This window comes from Schistosoma haematobium, chromosome ZW (assembly GCF_000699445.3).
Source record: "Schistosoma haematobium chromosome ZW, whole genome shotgun sequence".
Lineage (NCBI taxonomy): Eukaryota > Metazoa > Platyhelminthes > Trematoda > Strigeidida > Schistosomatidae > Schistosoma > Schistosoma haematobium.
The window spans coordinates 7,308,001-7,330,268 of record NC_067195.1 but is presented as its reverse complement, the minus strand read 5'-3'; the positions used below and the strand labels follow the sequence as shown (position 1 = coordinate 7,330,268).

Below are 22,268 nucleotides of genomic sequence, written 5' to 3'. Positions count from 1 at the left end.
TGCTTTAGGTGTATTATCGAATAAATTCATGTACTTTAAGTGGTAAGAAGCTTTACACCTGAAGAAAACAACTAAATAGTATCTTTTTAGTGGTGAGACTATAATTTATGGACGAACCAATCACATATAAGATAATAGGTTTCGGAGTTCGGTGAGAAATTCACTCATCTATTTTGAGTAAATAGCGTTTGAAAGCAATTATTCCCTTTTATAAATTTCGATAGAACGATGAGAAGACGGAGTCGATCTGAAAAATGTGATGTATTTGCGCTATACATTTCGAACAATCTGGTCACACATATACTTGTCAGGACATTTTTATATGAAAATTAATAAAGGTCAATTAAATGAAAGTTCAAGTAAAATAACAAAGGGGAGAGAAAGAATAAGAAATTGTCACGTTATCCTAGGCCATAGAATGACTTAAGGATTACCAAGGTAAATTCAAGGTTACGACAAATTGTTTTTATGCACATAAGGGAGGTTTAAATTTACGAATAGCCAAGGCTTCAATAAACTTAAGAATTCGTCCTTGACATTTTCTATACAACGTTCTAAAAGCTGTATTAATGTCAATTTTGTGTCCCGTTTGAATAATGTTTCGCTATCGATGAACCTGGTTTTCTACCTCCCACATTGATCGGATCATTTGACACACATTGATTTTGAAGCCATCTAGGCACATGTCCAATGACCCTTGATTGCATTGTTCGATTACTCCTCCCTATGTATGTGTCCACACAAACATGTAAATTGGTAAATACAATGGGATGTGACATAATCATTAGATCATTGTTTGGGTCTATTAGGAATCATGGGCTTAAACTTTTCAATCACAACCAATTGAGCAGCATAATAGGTATTCTCGATGGCTGCTTTCAATCTCTGTCTTAAAACTATGCTGTTGGATTCGCCTCCATATGGTAGATTGATACAAACTTTTTTCTTTGGAACTAAATAAACAAGAGGTCTTGGCATTAACTGACTTTTGCACCTATTAATAAACTTTAGTGGATAACCATTTACTATTAATGTGTCAGTCAGTAACCTTTCATCTGTTTCTAACGTGTCAGAAGTACAAATTCTTTGAGTCCTCTTAAAGAGACACTTAACTAGGCCTCGCTTGTATTGCAATGGACAAAAACTATGGAAATTTAAGTATTGTCCCGTCCAGGTTGGTTTCCTACACACTGACTTGAACTTTCATTTAATTGACCTTTATTAATTTTCATATAAAAATGTCCTGAAAAGTATATGTGTGACCAGATTGTTCAAAATGTATAGCGCAAATACATCACATTTTTCAGATCAACTCCGTCTTCTTATTGTTCTATCGAAATAGAGTTTTGACATTGTAGCTGATATCAGTTCGTGATGAAAACCTGAAATCTAATTCCTAACCTTAATCATCAACTGTAAATCATAATTTTAATTCCTCACACAGATTTATAACTCTCATTTGACCCTAATTATTAAGTGAATACTCTCAAGAATAGTCTAGCGTCGTTCAAAAGGCTGTTCATAAATTATAGTCTCATTCATTATTTTCTAATCAAAACTATTTTAAATACATATTAATCTGTGTTATTGGTGATATTATAAACTATCAACTCACTTTGATCTAATGTACACCAATGTCTTATTTCATCTAATAAACAATCAAATAATGTAATTAATTGTTTAACAGCATGTAAATTAGATATAGAAAATAATTGTCTACAATTAGTTTGTATAAATTCTAAACATGGATCAACAAGCCATTCAAAAAGATCATTAATTAATTCTTTTAATTCATTTATTAAATTATTTGGTAATTGATAATCTATATATGATTTAACCATTGGTCTCCAACCTAATTGTTCTGGTTCCATATAAATCATACCACATCTTGATACAGTTGCTGGACTAGCTTGTTCTAAATCAGCTGGTTCAAATATTAAATTCATTAATGATGACATTTGTATAATTTCACCTGACATTAAACATAATTTTTTATTATCATCTAATACAGTATTCATATTTTCAATCCATACAGCATCAACTGGTCCATCAAATAATATCCATTTACGTTTATTATCTTGTATTGTAGCATATTCACGAAATATAATAGATAATATACCATCGGACCATTCATGTGATACAATATCAAATTGTCCATATAATTGTCCTATAGTTATTGATTTTGGATTAATAATACTATATTGTACTAAATATTCATTATTAATTTGATTAGTTTCAATTAATTTATTAATTGTATTAGCTAATATTTGATATGATTTAGTTTTACCACTTAATGTATCACCAACAATCATTAAACCATGTCTAACAAGTATCATTTCATAAATTTGTAAAATTTTATTTAAATACCATGGTATATATTGTAATTGATGATTATTTAATTGTTCATGTAAACAATCAATAAATTGATTATAATCATATTTAGGTAATTGTATCCCAGGGAATAAATCTGATATAATACCTTCAAATAATGGTATATCATATGATAAAAATTTTGGTAAATTTACATCATTAATTGCTTTTAATAATAATACTGATTCATTTTCATTTATATATTTTTGACGTAAATTACCAGCTGCTGTTAATACTGATTTAACAGCACGCATACCATAATCATAATGATGTTGTGATGATAATTGTTCTGAGCATAAACGATATGTAGCTACAATTTTACTAGATAATCTAAAATCAATAATAAAGTAATATTATAAATGGTCTTATTTTAAAAGCAAATATATATATATATATATATATATATATATATATATATATATATATATAGGCGGCCTGCTTGAGCATTTGGGCTACCTATTCCTGGCATTTACATATTTTAGCAAGTTATCTATTTTTGTTTGTTTTAATATATCATTATGTCTATTAATCGCACAACCTATCCTGGTGCATTTCTGAAAAGTGTACAACCTTTCGTTGTCAAAGTTACAAAATAGCCCAATAAGAGATAATGTGGTCAATGATAATATGCAGCGCAAAGAATATACATTATTCAGATGTTCATTTACTGGATTGCTAACATCTAACTGACGATCACTCAATATTTATCGTCAGGACCGACCAAGAAGGAAACGGAAACTTGTTGAGATACTTTGTGCCGAGAATTCTATATTGTACCAAAAATATAATATTGAATAAAGCTTATAATAATATGATGGTTATTAGACTTAATGATTGTATGTTTGATTCTATGTTAGATTAATAAGTGTAAACAAGTTAGATAATGAGATGAAATAATTATTCAATAGATTTTGTTTTGTATTAGTTTGTTGTACAAAAAAAAGTTTGATTCATTGTCTGTAAATAACAAAATTCATTTAGATAGAAATTTGTGTGTTTACACTTGTATTTTGCCTCTAAATACCCTAATACGACCGAGAGTAGAGAGAGTCAGCTCTCCTTTTCTATTGGGGACGTTAGATCCCTAGAACTCACTTGAAAAAGGTCTTAATTTTGTAATTTCATTCTCAAAATTTTCATTTCTTTGTTTTCTCGCCAAAATTTCGCTCTTTTCACCTTCATGTCATACTTCCCACTTGGGAGAATCTTAAACGCTATTGATCCGTTGTGTCTTTTATTATGTTATATGCTAACTCTCCCCAAGGACGGTTTTGTGCTGTGTATATATTCGTTTTGATTTGTGTCTGTTGTTATCGCTCGTGCTTCTGGGTTTTTGCGAAATATACTTCCACGTTCGGACTTCGATTTCTCTCTCTAGTTAGCGGGGCTGGGGTGCAATAGAATAGTTAGTTTATTGGTCTTTGGTCACAAGTCTTTGTTTCCGTTCGCAGACTAAGTGAAATCGTAACCACTTCAAACTTAGCACTCTCTAAATGCTCTCACATGGCTATGCGTATACAGACACTCCCAGGAAAGTCATACTCTCTGTCTTTTCGCAGCAGATATGTCGTTTACGAAATTGAGAGGGCGGAAAGCGAATGTACAGCACTTTAACCAGGTCAGTGGATATGGAGGATTCATTTAGTTGAGTTGTAAAACCCTGATTCCAAACCAATGGTGTATATGGGCTCCAGAATCCTGAAGGAACAAATGGCGTGTGGACCAACTACTGGTCACTGGCTACCATTAGACTGCATATCCTGACGTTGCTCCACTGCTTTGTGAACTAGACCTTGAAGTCGAAGGTTCGGGGTGTGGCCTCCTACACCTGCTTCGGTTTGGGCACCTGGGCAGTATCCCAGCCCTCACACAAATCCAATGATTTATGTGGCGCATATCTATTTTGTGCCTTCTTGTACCGATGTTTATGTGTATAAATAAATAAATAGATATGAGTTATTATGTTATTGCTTGTAGACTGTTGATTTTATTTTCAGAATTATTAGAAATTATTAAAACTATTCGAACACAAACATGATCATTTTCATAGAAAACGATAGTGATTAATCAACGTAGCTGACTGTGTGTTTACTATGGTGTAATCTAATATTTGTCCAGTCCGGTTGTAGCTTTTTTAGCAACCATAATAAAAAGTGTACAAGTATTTATAAATAATTGTTTACACAAGATAATCAGTGTCCGTTGACCGGAAACCATCGGCAACACCCTACTGTAGGAGAGGTTAAATCGGCTTCCAGCTGAAGAGGAAATCAGTAAAAGACACTGAAAGTGGATAGGACATATATTACGGAAATCATCAAACTGCATCACGAGGCAAGCGCTAACTTGGAATCCTGAATGAAATCTGAGAAGATTAAAGAATACATTGAGTGGTAAATTGGAAGTACACGTGAAAACGATGAATAGCAACTGGAAAGAACTGGAAAAGATTGTCCAGGACAGTGTTGGATGAAGAATGCTGGTAGGTAGCCTATGCTCTTCGACGAGGGGTATCAGGCGTAAGCAAGTAAGTAATCTAATTCTTGGTAATATTTTCTTAGGATTTAATTAACTAATTTAGTAAATGGTTATTTTATATGATTACAATTTGAAAATATTAATCATTGAGGCTAGCATAGCATTGAGTTCCGGTTCAATGGTTTAGAGTGCCAGGCTGAAAGTCCTGGATCCCATTCCCTGTGACGGGGAAGTGGGTGTGCGTGGCTGAAGATTTACACTCTAGAGCGAAGCATACATCTAGTGATGATTGTCTAACTTAAGTGAGTTCGTCATATTAGCTATGAAATCTGAGGACGTTGAAATATTCACAATTACTTCTACCTATTAAGTTTTTTTCGAGGAAAATTCCAGTAAACTCCATGAAGTACTGTATTTATGTTTCCATCTACTCTGATAAGTCAAGAAGTTAAATGTTCCTCACCACGGTTACTTTTATATATGTGAATACTTTCATATTTGCCTAACAGAACTGATTTAATGCATAAAGCTTTTAAAGGAAGTTCCGCTTTTTTGATTTTGTTCTAGGCATTAGGATGACAGTTTTCTTTACTGCCTAAGTTAGGCAAACAAGCTAAACTCTTAAGCGTTTGATATACCAGACTAAAATATAATTATTTATGGAATAATTACAAACAGAATTTAAATCACTGATAAACTTACGATCTAGCATCAATGAAACCCATTGAATATAAAGATATTTCACCGATAAGTGCATAATCAGGAACCATCATAGCAACTGAACGAAATAGAACCTAATTTTAAGATATATACAACAAAAACTTGAAGATATTCAAATAGGTTCTTGTAAACTGATCAGCTTCTTACTATTGTTCTCAAATTTTAAAACAGTGTATACATATCTTTAGTAGTAAGAGCTTGAATTATCCTATTGTTATATACAAGATAAGATTTTCAAATAGTCTTTGTTGGTTTACGCAAATCCTGTACAGACCGTCTTGATAAGCCCATTATTTCATACAAAAAAAACAATAGGACGAAACGGCTGTCCAGTGCTTCTAGGTTTTCAATGGTGGTCTAACATCAATCGGTTCATGATCTCAATCAAAAACTTAACAATCTCCACAACGCCTATACTGATAAAAAACATACCTGTTGGACAAGTTATTAGCTACCATGACTTACTGGCTCAGTGAATAGATTACTAGCATTTGAAGTGGAAATTATTGTGTTTGAGTCTATGTGAACATCATCATTTGAATGCAGATACATCCAGTTCTAAATAAAAAGAAATATGCCTCTTGGATTCTAATATTAGCCAAAAACCATCTGTTTTATTAAACACTAGTTTTTTCATCAAAGACTTCTTACTGGTAAATATAAATAACCGTTAACGACTATGAAATTATAATTATTGGAGTCTGATCACTGTTGCAGAACTTCTTGGTAGTATAATCAAAGTGCAGTTGTCAATAGTCTCCAGTTTTCAGGGAGAAAGGTAGCTTTTTACAGGATTCAGTGATCAATGATGTTGTATTGTAACATCCAGTCATTGTTTTATAAACAGTTTAATCAAATCTAACCAGATACCGACGTATGAACACATATTGAAGAAATGTATTTTGGGTAATGTCAGTTGCATATGTTTGATAATCAAATAAATCTATATCTGGTCATTTTTACTTTGAATTTTATTCAGTTAGGGAAACCGGGTTGTGTTTAAAACTAGTTATCATCCATAAGTTGATAGTAAGTAGAAGTTATCAGTCCACAAAACCAATCTCTTGTTGAAGATGTTTTGTGAAGATTCATTTAATGTGTAGATTTTATTCATCACAGACTGATCTCAGTTAAAGTACATTTGAAAACTAGAGAGCACAAGATGGCTGTTTCGCCCTAGCATTTGACTCTACCTCAATGAGCGACTATGTCCCCACCATGAGTCAAACTCCTAATATCTTGCTGAATACTTAATGTGAAAAACCACCTGAAGGCCTTGTGTTCTACCCCTGGTATAGGCGTTGTTCCATACTATGGAAGAATAACTGGTCAGTAAGACATATCCACAATCTTTAAGAGGTTGATATTTTTTTGGATATCATACTTATATCACTTAATGTTTTAATCAGAAATGTGTTCGTTGAGGAATATCTAGTTATAGCCGGAAGAGTTATTAGAGACTTAGTATGAAGTATTTTTTAAAATATTTATTCTCCCTCGATATAATGACAATTTCTTACTGCTGAAGGTTAATCAATAAAAGCTTAATGTCTAGACCATTCTATTGACTGACTCAAATCATTTGAGGTAAGCTAAATCTTGGTACTACTGAACAGTTTAAGTGTGATCTTGAAGTTTATTTTATAAGTGTACAGATCTACGCGAAAGCAGAACTGTTAATCATAATGATCAGTTCAAATGGGTTATACAGCCACTGTAAACTTATCCTTCACAAAAATTAATTATCTGCTAAAATCTAACAGACTCAAAGTTTTTCAAACTACAGAAAAAAATAGCTTTATGGATAAAGAAGCTGGATCTTTGTGAAGAAAAGAAATAGGTTTAGAGACTTATATGATCTTAGCTACTTTCATGTGAAACAAATCATTATTCATCTTAATTATGAAATGACCTAGTATGATTGCTATTTGTGTACTCATAGCCTGAACTTATTATAATAGTAGTGTTATTGAAAACAATAAGTCCCTTTGATGAATTTGGATGGGGCAATTAGAAGACGAAGGTTATCAGAACTATTTTATATATTAACGTAATACATTTCGAACAATCTGATCATACATATACTTGTTAAGACATTTTGTGTGAAAAATAAAAGGCCAGCTGGACAAATTAAAAGGTAAGAGGATATAAAGATTATAGTAAAGTACATAAAAACAATGTGAAAACCACGCTGGATAATAAATCAGTATCACCAGGATAGGCTAAGGGTAGGAACAAATTATTTTTGAACATATAAAGGGGGTTTCAGCTTTCGTATAGACAAGGTTTCAATAAACTTTAATGTACGTCCTTGAAAGCTTTTGTACAAAACTGCAATGTCTGACTTAATATCATTCTTATAACCGGTCTCAACAAAATGTTTTTCAATGGAGGAAGATATTTGTCTATCTTTTGATCTTATTTGACTATTGGGATATAAGGAAAAGACTCAATTCAAAGATCTGTTTGTGTAAGCGGTAGTACGTGGACGATATCATAAACATCGGTGCTATATGTGAAGGCGTAAACTGCTTGGTAAAACATCTCAACTCAGCATATTTCTCTTACATCCATCGAGGGGAAGATGAAAAACTAGCTACTTGTTCTAGATGTACTGATTATTAAGAGAGACGATAGTTCCATCAAACGTTCTGTGTATAGAAAACCAATATGGACAAGGTAATACCTTGATTTCCATAGGCATTGTCTAATCCATTACAAACCATTGATTAGGAATGTTCAACCGTACACTACAAGATGAATGTCATCTAACCTAATATAAACTGTATTTACAAACCATTCTCACTGGATATGTATTAAATGAATCAATTAATTGATGCATTTATCAGTCGGTTAGAGTGATATTTGTCTTATCTGGAATCAACACGATATCTAATTCAATGACAACATATTTTAGCAATGTTTAATCAGTATAAACTTACTTTCAAATTATCTGGTAATTCTTGACGCCCAGCATAACCTGGATTCATTGTAATAAACATTGTACACGTTGGGTTTAAGCTTAATTCTGTACCTTCAAATACAAAACGTTTCAATCCAGCACTGATAGCTGTTTGTATACAATGAATTTGTTGAGCAACTACTGATAATACTTCTAATTCAATACGATTGAATTCGTCGAAACATGCCCATGCACCAGCTTGTGCTAGTCCTTTGAAAAATTTACTCATTGCACGATAATCAAGACCATCGGAACAGTTGAATACAACGCATTGTTTTGCAATAGCTTTAGCTAAGTCCTGATATGTGAAAGATATAAAATGAAATGAAGCATTAAAAAATTGTCAGAGTTACAATGCTCTTTTTGTTAACGATGATGAATCTAAAACAGGAGTTAAGTAACCAAATGTTTGACTACTAACTACAGTCTCATAGATACAAACCACATTTCAAATATTTTGGTTTGATCAGCCCTTACACAAAATATGTGGCTCAAGGCTTAAGCTATGCTATTGTATTTAATAAGGATATTGTGTTGCTTTCAATGAGATAGGATTATCTAAAAAACAATGAGATACAGCGGAAGCGTTATCTTCAAAAACAATTTGTATGAATCCGTTAGAATGTTAGTGTTCACACAAACCATTAAGACAATTTTAATAGTTAAATTCATGGACCGATCTAAGCTAAGTCACAATCGAAGATCTGGAAGCACTGGACGGCCGTTTCACCCTAGTATAGGAAGCCTCATCAGTGCGTATACACGATCCCGCACACACAACTCGAACCCAGGACCGTTGGTTTCACGCGTGAATGCCTAATCTCTAGACCAAATTTCGACTAATCCACGATTTTGTGTGACCGTCTACCATTGTTCTCAGTCAGTAACTGCCTCACAACAGACATAGTTGAACTCCTCTAGTCACGGCCTCTCACTAGAATTCCATCAATTCCATCTTCACTAGTGAGCATATGATAATTATCACTATAGGGTTGTGGAGATTGCTGAATTTAGACTGATATTATTCGTATCAGTTAAGATGTAAAACAAAATGTATGTTACCATCGTTCTTACTCGAAAAAACCTCATTGGTTTACAAACCTTATTTAATAAGCAAACTATCCATTACAATGATCGTCTACAGTAATACATTTTATGATTAATTACGATCCTATTTGTTGGTATATTTGTATCCTAATGACCAATGAACTTAAAAGACTAGATTTTCTACAGGAACTAACTAGATGAATTCTTAACATTTCATATCTCTGTATGACCAAATAAAAATTGTTCTACTTTAGATCTTGATTCATATTGTTACTCCGCCTGAATAATATCATTGGATAGTTTGTTCTGCTGTTGTGAGATGTTGTCTACTTATATTGTTATAATTAACTAAACTATTAGATACTAAGGGGTGATCAGTTGTATTTGCTGTTTAGTTGAATCCATTATACATTAGACAAGCTTTTTATTCACTAGTTTGAATTATTCTAGTCTTTAGTTCTAGTTTTTCAACTTGATAATCATATGAACCTATGACTAGAACTAACGATCAAGAAATATAACTATAGATATTACTTAATAATTAGTCAGTGTTGATCAGGGATCTAGTATACTTTGGTAGACTCAACTTAAATGATATAAGTAAGTCTGTGATATCTAAAAGTACAATCAATTCGTCTTTGTCAATTTGAGTGTCTTTAATTTGAATGCTTGATAGAGTAATCGTATAAGTTCATCAGACATCTTAAGGTGTTTTGTATTTTTCTCAACAGATTGTACATCAACGTTCCTGGTAGTGAGATGATCAATCATAGTGGAATCCTTGGCTTGTATAATTCAAGTCTATCATCAAGCCAATAAACAATTGGTTCATTTTGATTTCATTAACCACCGAAATATATATTTAAAGTTCTACAGATCTATTTACTTAGTTTTTGAATACCCCTTTCAACATTATCATTATTTAACTTAAGTATTCAAACAATGATAAATGTTGAACATTTAACACAGGAATTAGTTTTTTTTAATCAGACATCATCACAAATAAAAGTTGAAAATAAAATTTACTTTGCATGTTTCAGTTTTTCCAGTTCCTGCTGGTCCTTCTGGTGCACCACCCAAATTTAATTTTAATGCACCCATAAGTGTTCGATAACATCTATCCGTCAATGGTGTAATCACTAATCTTGGAGTATTGCCTAAATATTCATAACTTTAATTTTAAAGAAAAAATACCAAAGTAATTTCTTATTATGTGAAAGAAGAACAATTATTAATTAACCGAAAATATATGACGAAATATGTTCATAAACTTGTAGGAGCTTGCCCTATATCAAGTCCACATAGGTTATCTTAGCTTTCGGATTGACCAATTTATTTGTTCTTTTTGAGATATATTTTGATCTTGTTCATTATTCGCTTGTCAACCTTGACTGTTTTTATGTGATATTATGTGTATCTATACCTTATCCTACTCATCACATGTCTGTAACTTATTTTTGTTTGACTATAGATATTCAGTCACGCTTGATTAGAACGAGTTAACTCAAAATGTGTTCTCCACCGTTTTATCATTTCGTTTCGTTTCGCTTCTCTCTATTCTCTTTGCTTTCTTCGCTTCGTTTCTTTGATCGTCTGTCTAGATCAATGATTGTATGAAAAATTCGTATTCTAAATCCATTATCGTATACGACTTATTTAATTCCGTTATTCACTGACACTGTTTTATCCGATAATTGTATACGAGGATTGGCGACACGTATGTTTCGATAGCAATCAGTAAACGATCTACCTGGTGTCAGATCTCTGGGCCACAATAAACTATTCGATATTAATGAAAAGATTGTATTTTGATTCGTTTCTAAATTTCCGTGTTGTATATTTATTTATTTGTATACACAAATGTTGGTACAAAGGGTCATCAAATACATATGAGCCACACAAGTCACTTGATTTGTATGTGGGCTGTGATACTGTCCGGGTGCCCAGACCGAAACAAGTGGTTTTTTAGGGGCCCACACTCCGAGCCTTCGACCTGAAGGTCTAGTTCACAAGGCATTGGAGCAACGTTAGGAGATGTAGTCTCATGGTATTCAGTGTCCAATAATCGTTTCATAAGCATTTTATTACTTAAGGATGCTAGATTTCCAACTCATTTAGATGGACCCTCTGTGTCCAACAACCCGGTTAAAGCTCCGGACATTCGCTTTTCGTCCTCTCGATTCCGTAAACAAAACCCCCGCCGCGAGAAGGCAGTGCGTAGGACTTCCCTAACAATGGCTGTTTACGCATGGCCACTTGAGGGCATTCGGAGAGAGAGAGATGTCTCCCCCACCCTCGGCCGTACCAGGGCATTTTGTCTTATACTGAAAGAACATTTGTCACTTTGATGATCATCATAGTGGGCATTACACAAAATAAATTTTATGTATTGAGATTTCTCACACATAAACCGTTAACATTCTTTGCCTACTGAGTCATAGATTAAATTACACTGAACTTACCTGTAAATAGATAGGCAATATCATACAGCAGAAAACTCGTAACCCTTATAATGATCTAGGGAAGTTAATGGCCACGACTGACTTTCTGTAGGACTGAGTCCAGTGGTAACGTCTCTGACTGTGAAACTAGGTGACACGGTATCGAATCTTTCAGGAAGCATCAGTTTCCTCAAGATTACAGGCGCAGCTTGCTGATGAGTGCCAAGTAGCACGAAACGTTGGTCCAGGGTTTCCTGTTGAATACCTCAAACCACCATCTTATATCAACATAGTGCATGCCATGTCGAATCACTTAGACTAGTAGCAACATTGCAACTTGATCGATAGGATTCTATCTACACTGAAAAGAACCTGACACACATGACATTGATCATCATCCAGTGATCAATCAGTTGTGAGTATTATAAATTTCTTGGTTTTCGTATTTACTTTTTCACGCTTAAAATCTTAATTTGTTTACTAAATTTGTATATATAAGCGCAAATCTATTTGTATCTGGATTTTCGCTGTTTTCAGTGTTACAGTTAAATTGCATTAATGACTAGTGATTTAATGGTCTACTTGTAAATTTGTACTCTACATTGATGCACTAAACTGGTTATTTACATTTAGAAATCACTTTGAACAATTTAAGAAACGAAACCAGCCCTGATTGATTGTTTCTGATAACACTCACCAACTAGGCTAAAATTTCAAACAATAAGAGAGTTTGATTAACACGATACTATTGAGCAACTGGTTCAGAACCCTGATGGTAATGAGTTTTGTATTTTCGTTCAACTAAGATGTATGTTTCTGTTGCCAGATATTAGTTGAGTTACGTTTGAATAGTTACATATCTGCAATTTGTTTTCTAATTTATAAATTATTCACAGTAAATCGATACATGTAAACCTACTTTAGTCATCAGTATAGGGGTTGTGGAGATTGTCAAGTTTTTGATTGAGATCATGAACCGATTGATGTTAGACCACCATTGAAAACCTAGAAGCACTGGACAGCCGTTTCATCCTATTGTGGGACTCCACAACAGTGTGAATCCACGATCCTGCTCGCGGGATTCTAACCCAGAGTACATGTGCACACTAGTGACTTGCTTCGTGAGGGAGTTCTCGGAGTTCTAGTGAGACGTCGTGACCAGTGGAGGTAGTCCGTGTCGGGTAGAGATAAGGATCTACCTCAGTACAATAGAAAATGGTAGCGCAATTCAGTGGATTGGTTGAGGGTAGACATCAACATCGTCGGATGCCAGCTCAGTGGTCCAGTATGTTAAGCGTTCGCGCGCGAGACTGAAGGCTCTGGATCGCAATCCTGCGAGCGGGATCGTGGATTTGCACTGCTGAGGAGTCACCAAACAGGACGAAACGGCCGTCCAGTGCTTTCAGGTTTTCAGTGGTGTTCTAACATTAATCGGTTCATGATCTCAATCAAAAACTTATTTTAATCAACTTAACTCTAGGTTAATAAATCAAAATTATCAATAAATGCAAATTATTTTAGTAAACACTAACCCATAATCTAATTCAGTTGTTATTTGGCATACAGTTACTTTATTCGATTCTTCTGGTAAGAAATAATATCTCAGTTGACTTAACCATTCAAAATCTTGAACTGAACTCACTTTATTCTTAACCATAGACGTTACCACATCCCGTGCTATAGAAAAATTCAGGGTTATCAGGAAAATAATAGATAATTATATTTTTGTAACGGAGGAAACTGAGTATTTTTATTATTAAATTCATGAGTCAATCAATGTTAGACAACCGTTGAAAGCCTGGAAGTACTAGACGGCCGTTTTGCCCTAGTATGAAACTTCTGAGCAGTACGCATTAACGATCCTGAATGCGGGACAAGAATCCAGAACCTTGTGTTTTGTGCGCAAATACTTAACGAGAAATCAATAATTTGATATTACATGTAAAACAGGAAAGAAGAACGTTCCACTTTTTCTCAAACTATGCTATTTATTAGTCACATCAATCATTAATAATCGAATTTGTAATGTGACTTAATAGGTTTAATGTTCAAAACTATTTTCATTTAGCAATTTCACGATTTAGATTTATGTTTACTCAATGAGGTTTGAGAAGAATATTGGATTTTATGATATATATCATGAGATGATCTATACTAGAAGACCGTTTAAAAACAGAAAACGCTGAACATCAGAAGAGTTTTATAGTTAGGTAAAACAGATTTCCAGTGCATCATGGTTTTCAATGACCGTCTAACTAAGATCAACTAGTTCATGATATGTTATATCTAGAGCTTAGATTCTTTTGAAACATTTTCATTAAATTTCTTGAAAATCTCATTAATAGGTAATGGATCACTAGGATAATCAGCATCTATCAAAATTTCATAAAGTTCTTGATCATCACTTGACACATCCGACGTATTTTTCTCATTTTTGTAAGAAATGTCATCAAAAACATGTGAGTCATTAAGATAACCCATATCTGGTCAAACAACTAGAGAATCCCGATAAATAGATATATCAGAAACTTTTCTCGTGGAATGATGAGCATCATTTGGGGTAAATGTCTTCATTATGTTGCTTGATTTATTTCCTGTTTCTTCGTGGGTGGGTACTGCAACAATTTCATGAGCATTTAACAAGACCTTGTCCTTCTGTGGGCTGGACAAGTCAGTGTTTGTATATTGTTTTTCGGGGATTTAAACCTACGAAAGGGCGTCTCGGAAATAGACATTACTGGACCACTGGACGAATTGTCTGACTGTTACTGTTTCGTTTAAATTTTTGCTTGTCAGGGATTCATAGAAGGCTCCACTGACATATTCATTCATTCTGCAATCATTTTCCGGCTTTGTACGCAGTTTAGAAATTAATTAATTAATTCCCGTCACATCTCCAAAGCATTGATGATTCAGCAGTCATGTTTGTAATTTGTCTATAAATTCCGACTGTTTCATTTTAAAACACTGTTGTTGTCGCCGAAACAGCAACTGCCATTGATCGCAAGGGAGAGATATTCTCTGTTTCTGTATGAATCAGCACAGCAATAGAAAATACTGTATTACAAATTAACAACCAATGTCGTACAAGGACACCGACGACAATTCTGTATGCTGATTGTCTGACATAATTACACTGGTTTTCGTCCACTTACTGACTGACCATGGTTCTTTTTTTCATCCCCGTTGCCACTGATATGTATTGTCGGATTGAACGCTACTTGTTATATTTGGTCACCGTCGTGTTTTGGGGGTTAATAAATCTTCACTTATACCAGTCTTTGTGTTCTTACTTTCGCGTCGTGAGAATTGCAGAAGCTCCTCGTCTCGAGTATAACTGATAAGGGTTTCCGACACAATAAATCAGTGACGACCAGTCATCAGACAAGACATATCATGATATAAACTATGAAATTTATTAGGTTGTTTCAATCTTATTCCGCACATTACAAAACCTCGGATCCAACAATCAATAAGATTATTAGTCAGTTACATTGTGATTACTCTTACCCTGAATAACCCATATTTTACCCATCTTCTTTCTCATAATATAAGTTAAGTAGTAGCTTGATTCTAGAATTCAATATGCGCAAATTATTTTAATGTTTATAAACTCAAGTAAATTTATTTTATTTTATATGACAGATGCGTATCTTCTATTTTAGAGAACCTTGTTTCCTTAACATTTTGGACACCTGTTTGAATTTTTAATTCGAACATGATGTGAAAAACGTTTTTGGAAACAATTCAAAAATATTTATACAACGTTAGTTTATTTAAAATATTATATAGTATATAAAGCGTTTTAGATGTTGTGAGCAAATTTCATTTTTTATTTAAAAGTTTGTGCTACTGTTTATTATTAAGTAGCTAAAGTTATAATCGACAAAATTATTTGTCATGAAAGTGAACATGAAGAGAATGATAATCTTTATTAGAGTTTAATTGTTTGGTTCATATAACAAACACATTGAGTACCTAAAAGAAATTTTGAAAATTTATAGGCCTTTAATAAATGTATAAAAGATTTTTTATGTCTACATTGAATGATTTTAAATTACTGAACATAGTTTTAAGTGATGAAGGGACAAGAATAAATTTTCAGTATTGATTTTTTACGTCAGTTTTTAATAGACAAAAGATTGTGTAACCTCAATGAAGTCAGATATTTCTTTTGATTAATAATCTAAAGTTAATAGTTATTGTTGACTGTTGACTGAAAGAGTTCAAGTAATAATAACGGCTAACTTATAAAAGTAACACTCTAAATTGAAGAATATATACAATTTTCCAGGTGAAGATTTGAACTTATTATGAATATTGGTGTTTGATTGAGTCTAAGAATAGTTGGTCAGTCAGCTACAACATAGGACCAGGCACATATGTGCATCAATTCACGTTGCCATACCTCATTAACACAACAAGACGAATGCCGAATTCATAGAAGTAGTTAATTCAATGGTGGTAATATATAAAAGATTGCATGTAAGGATATAGTACAGGAAGGAAGAATTGGTTCGTAGAAAGAAAGATATGAGGCGATTTTAATTTCATAGTTCAAGGGAAGATAGAGAGTGTATACATCTACGCCATTGTGATTGATTCTGAGCCATGTCACTCACAGTCTCCAACTATTGGTTACGAAAATCAGGTACCTCCAGAAGTCTAACAATAGACCAAACAACTACAAAATAAATGTAACTGATGAACCTTACAACTGATGAATTAAACATTGCAGTATTATTTTGTAGTGAATAAAAACTCAGGTGGGGAAAATCAACCACTTTTTTTTAGTACAAAATTGCAGAGTTTCTTGATCAATTATGAAAATCGCACATTAAATACTTCATTTGCACATCTTTTATCCGTTGTCCTTTACATCCTTTATGATTTTTCCATTTCTCAATTCGTTTATTTTTCTTTTTTTTTGTTTTCTTCAGTGCAATATTCTCAACCTTCTTTTGACAGGCGTTCAACATCTGATTGATGTTACGTAGTACTTACAGCTGTCAATATAAGTAGCATACACTATAATATTAGTAGAAATATTTAATGTCAATTTATTTTAGAAGATATATGTTAGATAATCATTATCAAATGTATTTACTTACCATGTACATCAATTACTGTAAGTGCACCTAATGTTATTCGTTCACCACTAGTTAATTTTCCTCTTACTAATTGTACAATATCATCTATTTGTTGATTACATTTATTATGATATTCAGTTAATTGATTATTTTTAATAGATTCTTGTACTTCTTTTGTCCAATAAATGCTTGATACACAAATAACAACCTAATAAGAATGAAAAATAAAGAATAAATATATATTATATAATGTGGTAATGATGAATAATAATTTAATGTAATACTGATTATCTATATTTGAGTAGTATATTTTAAGTCAGATATATGGGTTAATTGTAGTTTAAACAATTCACTGATAAAGTATTGAGTGAAGTCAGTCAGTCGGTAACAACGTAGAACTTCGTACGTACGTACATCAGTTCAAATTGCCTTACCACATTAGCACAGGGATCTAGTTGTCGATTCAAATCCCGTAGTGGTAGAAGTAGTAAGAGTATAAGCAGTAATCGGAAAGATTAGGGTTTGAAGATGTTATTTAAAGAGTATAATCCAGTGAAATAAATTTGGCAAGAGGAAATAAGGGACATGAAGAATTCAGATTTTAATTTGGGAGAACATGAAGAGTGGATGCACCTGCGCCACTGCAAACGATACTGAGCCATGTCATTCAAGGTCTCTAACCATCGGTTGCTATCGTCTCACGGATCCCAACCAGGTAGTCTACACCTACCAATATGGTTCGATCCACTTGTTAGAAACTTCATGGATTTGTGCCATGTTTTGGTCTGGCCGCTCCTAGCATTGTTCCAACCTACTCCTACTCCGTGAAACATCGCACATCGTAGCAGTCGGTTGTTGGGTATACGTAAGACATGTTCCAGTCATCTCAACTGATGAAGTTTCACTAATTCATCATCACCACGAACTAATTCTTTCTCCTTGCATCATATCCTTAGATGCAATCTTTCTTTGATATATTACTACCAATGAATTCATTGCTTCTATGAATTCGGTGTTCATCTTGTTGTGCTAATAAGGTTTGGCAACTTGAACGGATGCATGCCTGGTCCTACTTTGTTGCTGACTGACAGAACTTTTCATTCTTTGACTTATTAAAATTAAAGTTATTAAAATATTATCCTTTACCTTAAATTATTTATTTATTTATTCATTCAAAAAAGGAAAAACCATTATATTCATTATGAAATGAAAACTAGACTATAATTAATATGAAGCTTACTTGACCTGGCCAATCTAATACCCATTTTTTTCTTAAAATATCAGGATATGCATGAACACTATCGGCAATCACTTTTCTTAAACTGCTAAACATAACATCTTCAACTTGTAATAACCATTTTTCAACCATACCCTAGAACAATAAACAAAATATATCCGTCTATTACCTTTATATAACAGTTAAAATGAGTAAATAAGTATAAATGATTTTATTTGTTTAACAATGTTAGATGAGAAATATTCAAGTTTTCGATGCATGTGTGCTGTTAGAGGTATGAGGGCGGTTATCGATTCCCGGTTGCCCACACCGTGGAAGGATTCTTCTGGAGTTACCTGTAAAGGAAATTGGGTTAAGGGTAGTCTTAGTGACCTGAGAGTGTGACCGCGGTGCCCAAAGGACAACTGCTTGATGTCTGTCACACACATTTTTGTGAGTAATTTTCATGTTGACTTTGTACTTATTCGAACCTTACCACCGAAGACGGATATCCGTGGGATAAGGCAAGATGTTCATTTTTAGGGTCAACATTTTCTAATCCCACCCCTCCTTGTGGGAAGGCAGCATCGCTGTTATGCTGGTTGTCTGAAGGAGGCACCCTACTGCCGTCACATCTCTGTGCAGACAGTAGTACGATTTTGCCTTCTGACCTTCGGCTTGCTGTTTTCATTATCACCGCTCTTCAACCGACCTGTCTGGCATGGTAGGAATTTAAGGAACGATTGTTCCAACCAGTATAGCTCGACTGGTAGCAGCAACAGTCGAGGTAAGATGTATAATTACATCATTTCTTGAATAATGAGTTGTTGACTTTCATTTTCCTTTAACGTTTTCATTTTGTTCGAATCAAAGTAGTGTACGTTTTATCAGTCTAATAGAAGCCATTCACCTTTCGAACTTGATAATTTATATGCATTTGTAAGATTACGAACGATGGAGGTTAAGTTTACAAAAATCGGAAGAGTGAATCCGCTTGTTCAGAATAACACTGAAAGCCATTATTATCAATTAAATGATTTATTGCAGAGTAAAGAACATCATCTGAGATACCAGTGGGGATATATGTAGTTTGAGGCTAAGTTTCAGGAACTAGGTGATATTTGAAGGAACGAACAAGAGAATAAAACTAAGGAGGAAAGTTTGACGACGAATTATAGAAAAACAAGAAATGAAACCCAATCTCTATTTAAAGTACTAGAGTGATTAAGACTTCTCATTTATTCATATCGTAGAGGGATACTTGTTATTACGGAAGCTCAGAACGAAACTAGCCTAGTACTGAGGATCTTGTCAACCTACTAGATTAAATGGCATATTTGAGTTCATTCTTTATCTTCTCTACCTAGTGCTTTCTTATTATTTTCTGTGTTTATTTCTGTTATAACCTGTAGCCTTGTGCCTTATTAATATATAACGAAATGATACTGCCAATCAGCGAACAGTGATTTATCGACTGGACCAATGACGCGTAGACCCGTACGAGCAGTCTAAAGTTCTTATCAGTCCTTCTTCCTGCCTAACCCTGCCTGTTGAATCCGGAACACCAATCTCAGCCTCTGTGATATGAATCATGTATTTCAAACATACACGGTTTATATACAAACCAAAAAGACGACATTGTACTAGAAAATAGAAAATAACATTTGTACAAGATCTAGCCAAAAGTGGCTATGAATGTGAGAGACTGTAATTAATCGATTGAGCATAATTCAAGAACGGTAAATGAAGCTCTTAATAAGAGGAACATGAATATGTATAGTTTAGTTACATAACAATTATACAATAAAAATATATACATCGTATTGGTCCATAAATAGTTCTCAAAAGTTACCATTCATAATTCTATTCGGGATATAACACCTCTCTTTTTTGAAGATTCGTAGTTTATATCCAAACTTCAAATTTCCTGACATTATCTTCCCGCACGAAATAACATTGGATCTTCATATGCTCAAGTTAAAATTAATGTGACTTTATTTAAAACATATTTGTCACATTGAACAGAGAATCCACTAAAAGTGACTAGATGGTGGGGATGAACACCATTTGATTTGAGATCATCAGGGTCTGATTTTTCTAAAACATTTCCCTCAAATTTATTGAGAATCTCATTAGTAGATAATGGATCACTAAGATAATCAGCATCCATGAAAATTGCATTAGGTTCTTGACTATCATAACAATATCACAATTTCTTGATATCATTCGTTCATTTCGAACTCATTTGATATGTGTATAGCTTTTAACCACTAATGTTATTTCAACTATTATTCCTTCTAACCTTATAAATTTCCTTGCAATATGATATAATTTTGTTACTCATTAACTGATTCACATTTATAATTCGTTACATCTTGTTGATAAATGACCACATCTTTTGAATATTGTTGTGTCATTAAGCTCGGCTAATTATCGTGTGATTTATTCGCCAATCGAAATACAATTTATTCAATCTTAATACTGTACTAAACCAATGACGTTCGACTAGTATAAACAGCCTATCGTCCTTATTGATCCTTTGTTCGCCTAGTTCGTCCAGTTGGGTTCAGAAAGCCAACATCAGCTTCCGCTACGCAGATCGTTTATTTCAAACATACTTGGTTTATATACCAATCAAACAAACCGCATCATACCATAAAATAGAAAATAATATTTATACAAGATCAAGCTAAAAAGTGGCTGTGAATGTGGGAGACTGTAATCGATAAACGGGGCATAACTTAGGAATAGAAAAAGAAATTTCGGCTCAAAGAAAAGGATTCAAATCACATTGACAGTAAAAAGGAAAATAAAACAGTGTTACTTTGAAACAAAAGTTGAAAATCATCATCGAGTAATGTGTATATACTGTGTAAGGAATTCTCATAGAAAAAACTAAATCCATGATAATACAACGATTTCATTATCTCCATGGATGATCAAGTCGCATCTCTTTAAGTTAACCAATTCATATATATGTTTGTAAACACAAGTACATAGTGATGAGTAATGCTTAAATAGCCTTAGAATCAGTTAGTGTTATATACTCAAATAAATACGGAGAATAGGTAGTTATGCTTATCATTAGTACAATATATCTGGTCATGAAATTGACTTTAAAATAGCTTTTATTATCTTTACGTAAAAAGTTGTCTGCGGAGGGGGAACACATTTATAAGTTTGTGCAAATCCAGGTTAATAAAATGTTAGAGCCTACTTTAAGTGTACAAAACCAATTTATTTTAACCTTAGATCTATTTCGGTAACCTTTAATTCATTTGATTGCCTAGAATAGTTTGATAACCTTTTATTATGTATATATTCTATCACTTCATTTATATTCTGATTCAGTCAGACAGACAGTCAACTACAACGTAGGTCTATTTTAAATAATCACTTTTAGGTATATCAGTGACTTGACAAAGTAAATATACATGAAAATCAGATTGTTTAAAATGTGTTATGTGAATAAATTACACCTGTTTTTGTGTTTCAAATCAATTGAATCTTTCTTTCTTTCTGACTGTCTTACCTTAGCTTTAGCTGGATGAATTTTTGTAACAAACGGTACTGATTCAGATTCCGCTGATGTCATTCCAATAATTTCTTGTTGTTCTGTAAATATTAATCGACTGATACCTAAATAGTAAACAAATAAATGACAATGTTGAATAGATTGATAAACAATTAGAAAAACAAAATAACAGATAAGATTTCCGTAAAATATTTATGAAAACAAATGGCAACAATGTTTAACAATACAATTACTCCACTGCCTTGTGGATCAGACCTTCATGTCGAAGGCTCCGGATGTGGCCCCCTAAGAAAACCACCTGCTTCGGTTTTGGCACGCGGGCAGTATCATAGCCCTCACATATATCAAGTGAGATCTGTGTGGCGCATGTGTATTTGTACTAATATCTATGTGTTAAAATAAATAAATA

At 33.4% G+C, this 22,268-nt stretch overlaps 1 protein-coding gene across 1 annotated transcript in view; it reads right to left on the bottom strand.

The window, feature by feature from the left end:
* The window catches only part of DNAH3_1 (Dynein heavy chain 3, axonemal), a gene marked incomplete at both ends in the record, with an annotated part of 122,298 nt that overhangs the window by 68,990 nt on the left and 31,040 nt on the right, over window positions 1-22,268 (bottom strand). Inside the window, 8 exons of the mRNA XM_051218648.1 lie at window positions 1,616-2,700; window positions 5,551-5,642; window positions 8,511-8,828; window positions 10,604-10,748; window positions 13,551-13,695; window positions 17,130-17,316; window positions 18,349-18,480; window positions 21,857-21,963. Of these exons, the coding sequence (XP_051070260.1) occupies window positions 1,616-2,700; window positions 5,551-5,642; window positions 8,511-8,828; window positions 10,604-10,748; window positions 13,551-13,695; window positions 17,130-17,316; window positions 18,349-18,480; window positions 21,857-21,963 (2,211 nt within the window). The remainder of the gene's footprint in view (window positions 1-1,615; window positions 2,701-5,550; window positions 5,643-8,510; window positions 8,829-10,603; window positions 10,749-13,550; window positions 13,696-17,129; window positions 17,317-18,348; window positions 18,481-21,856; window positions 21,964-22,268) is intronic.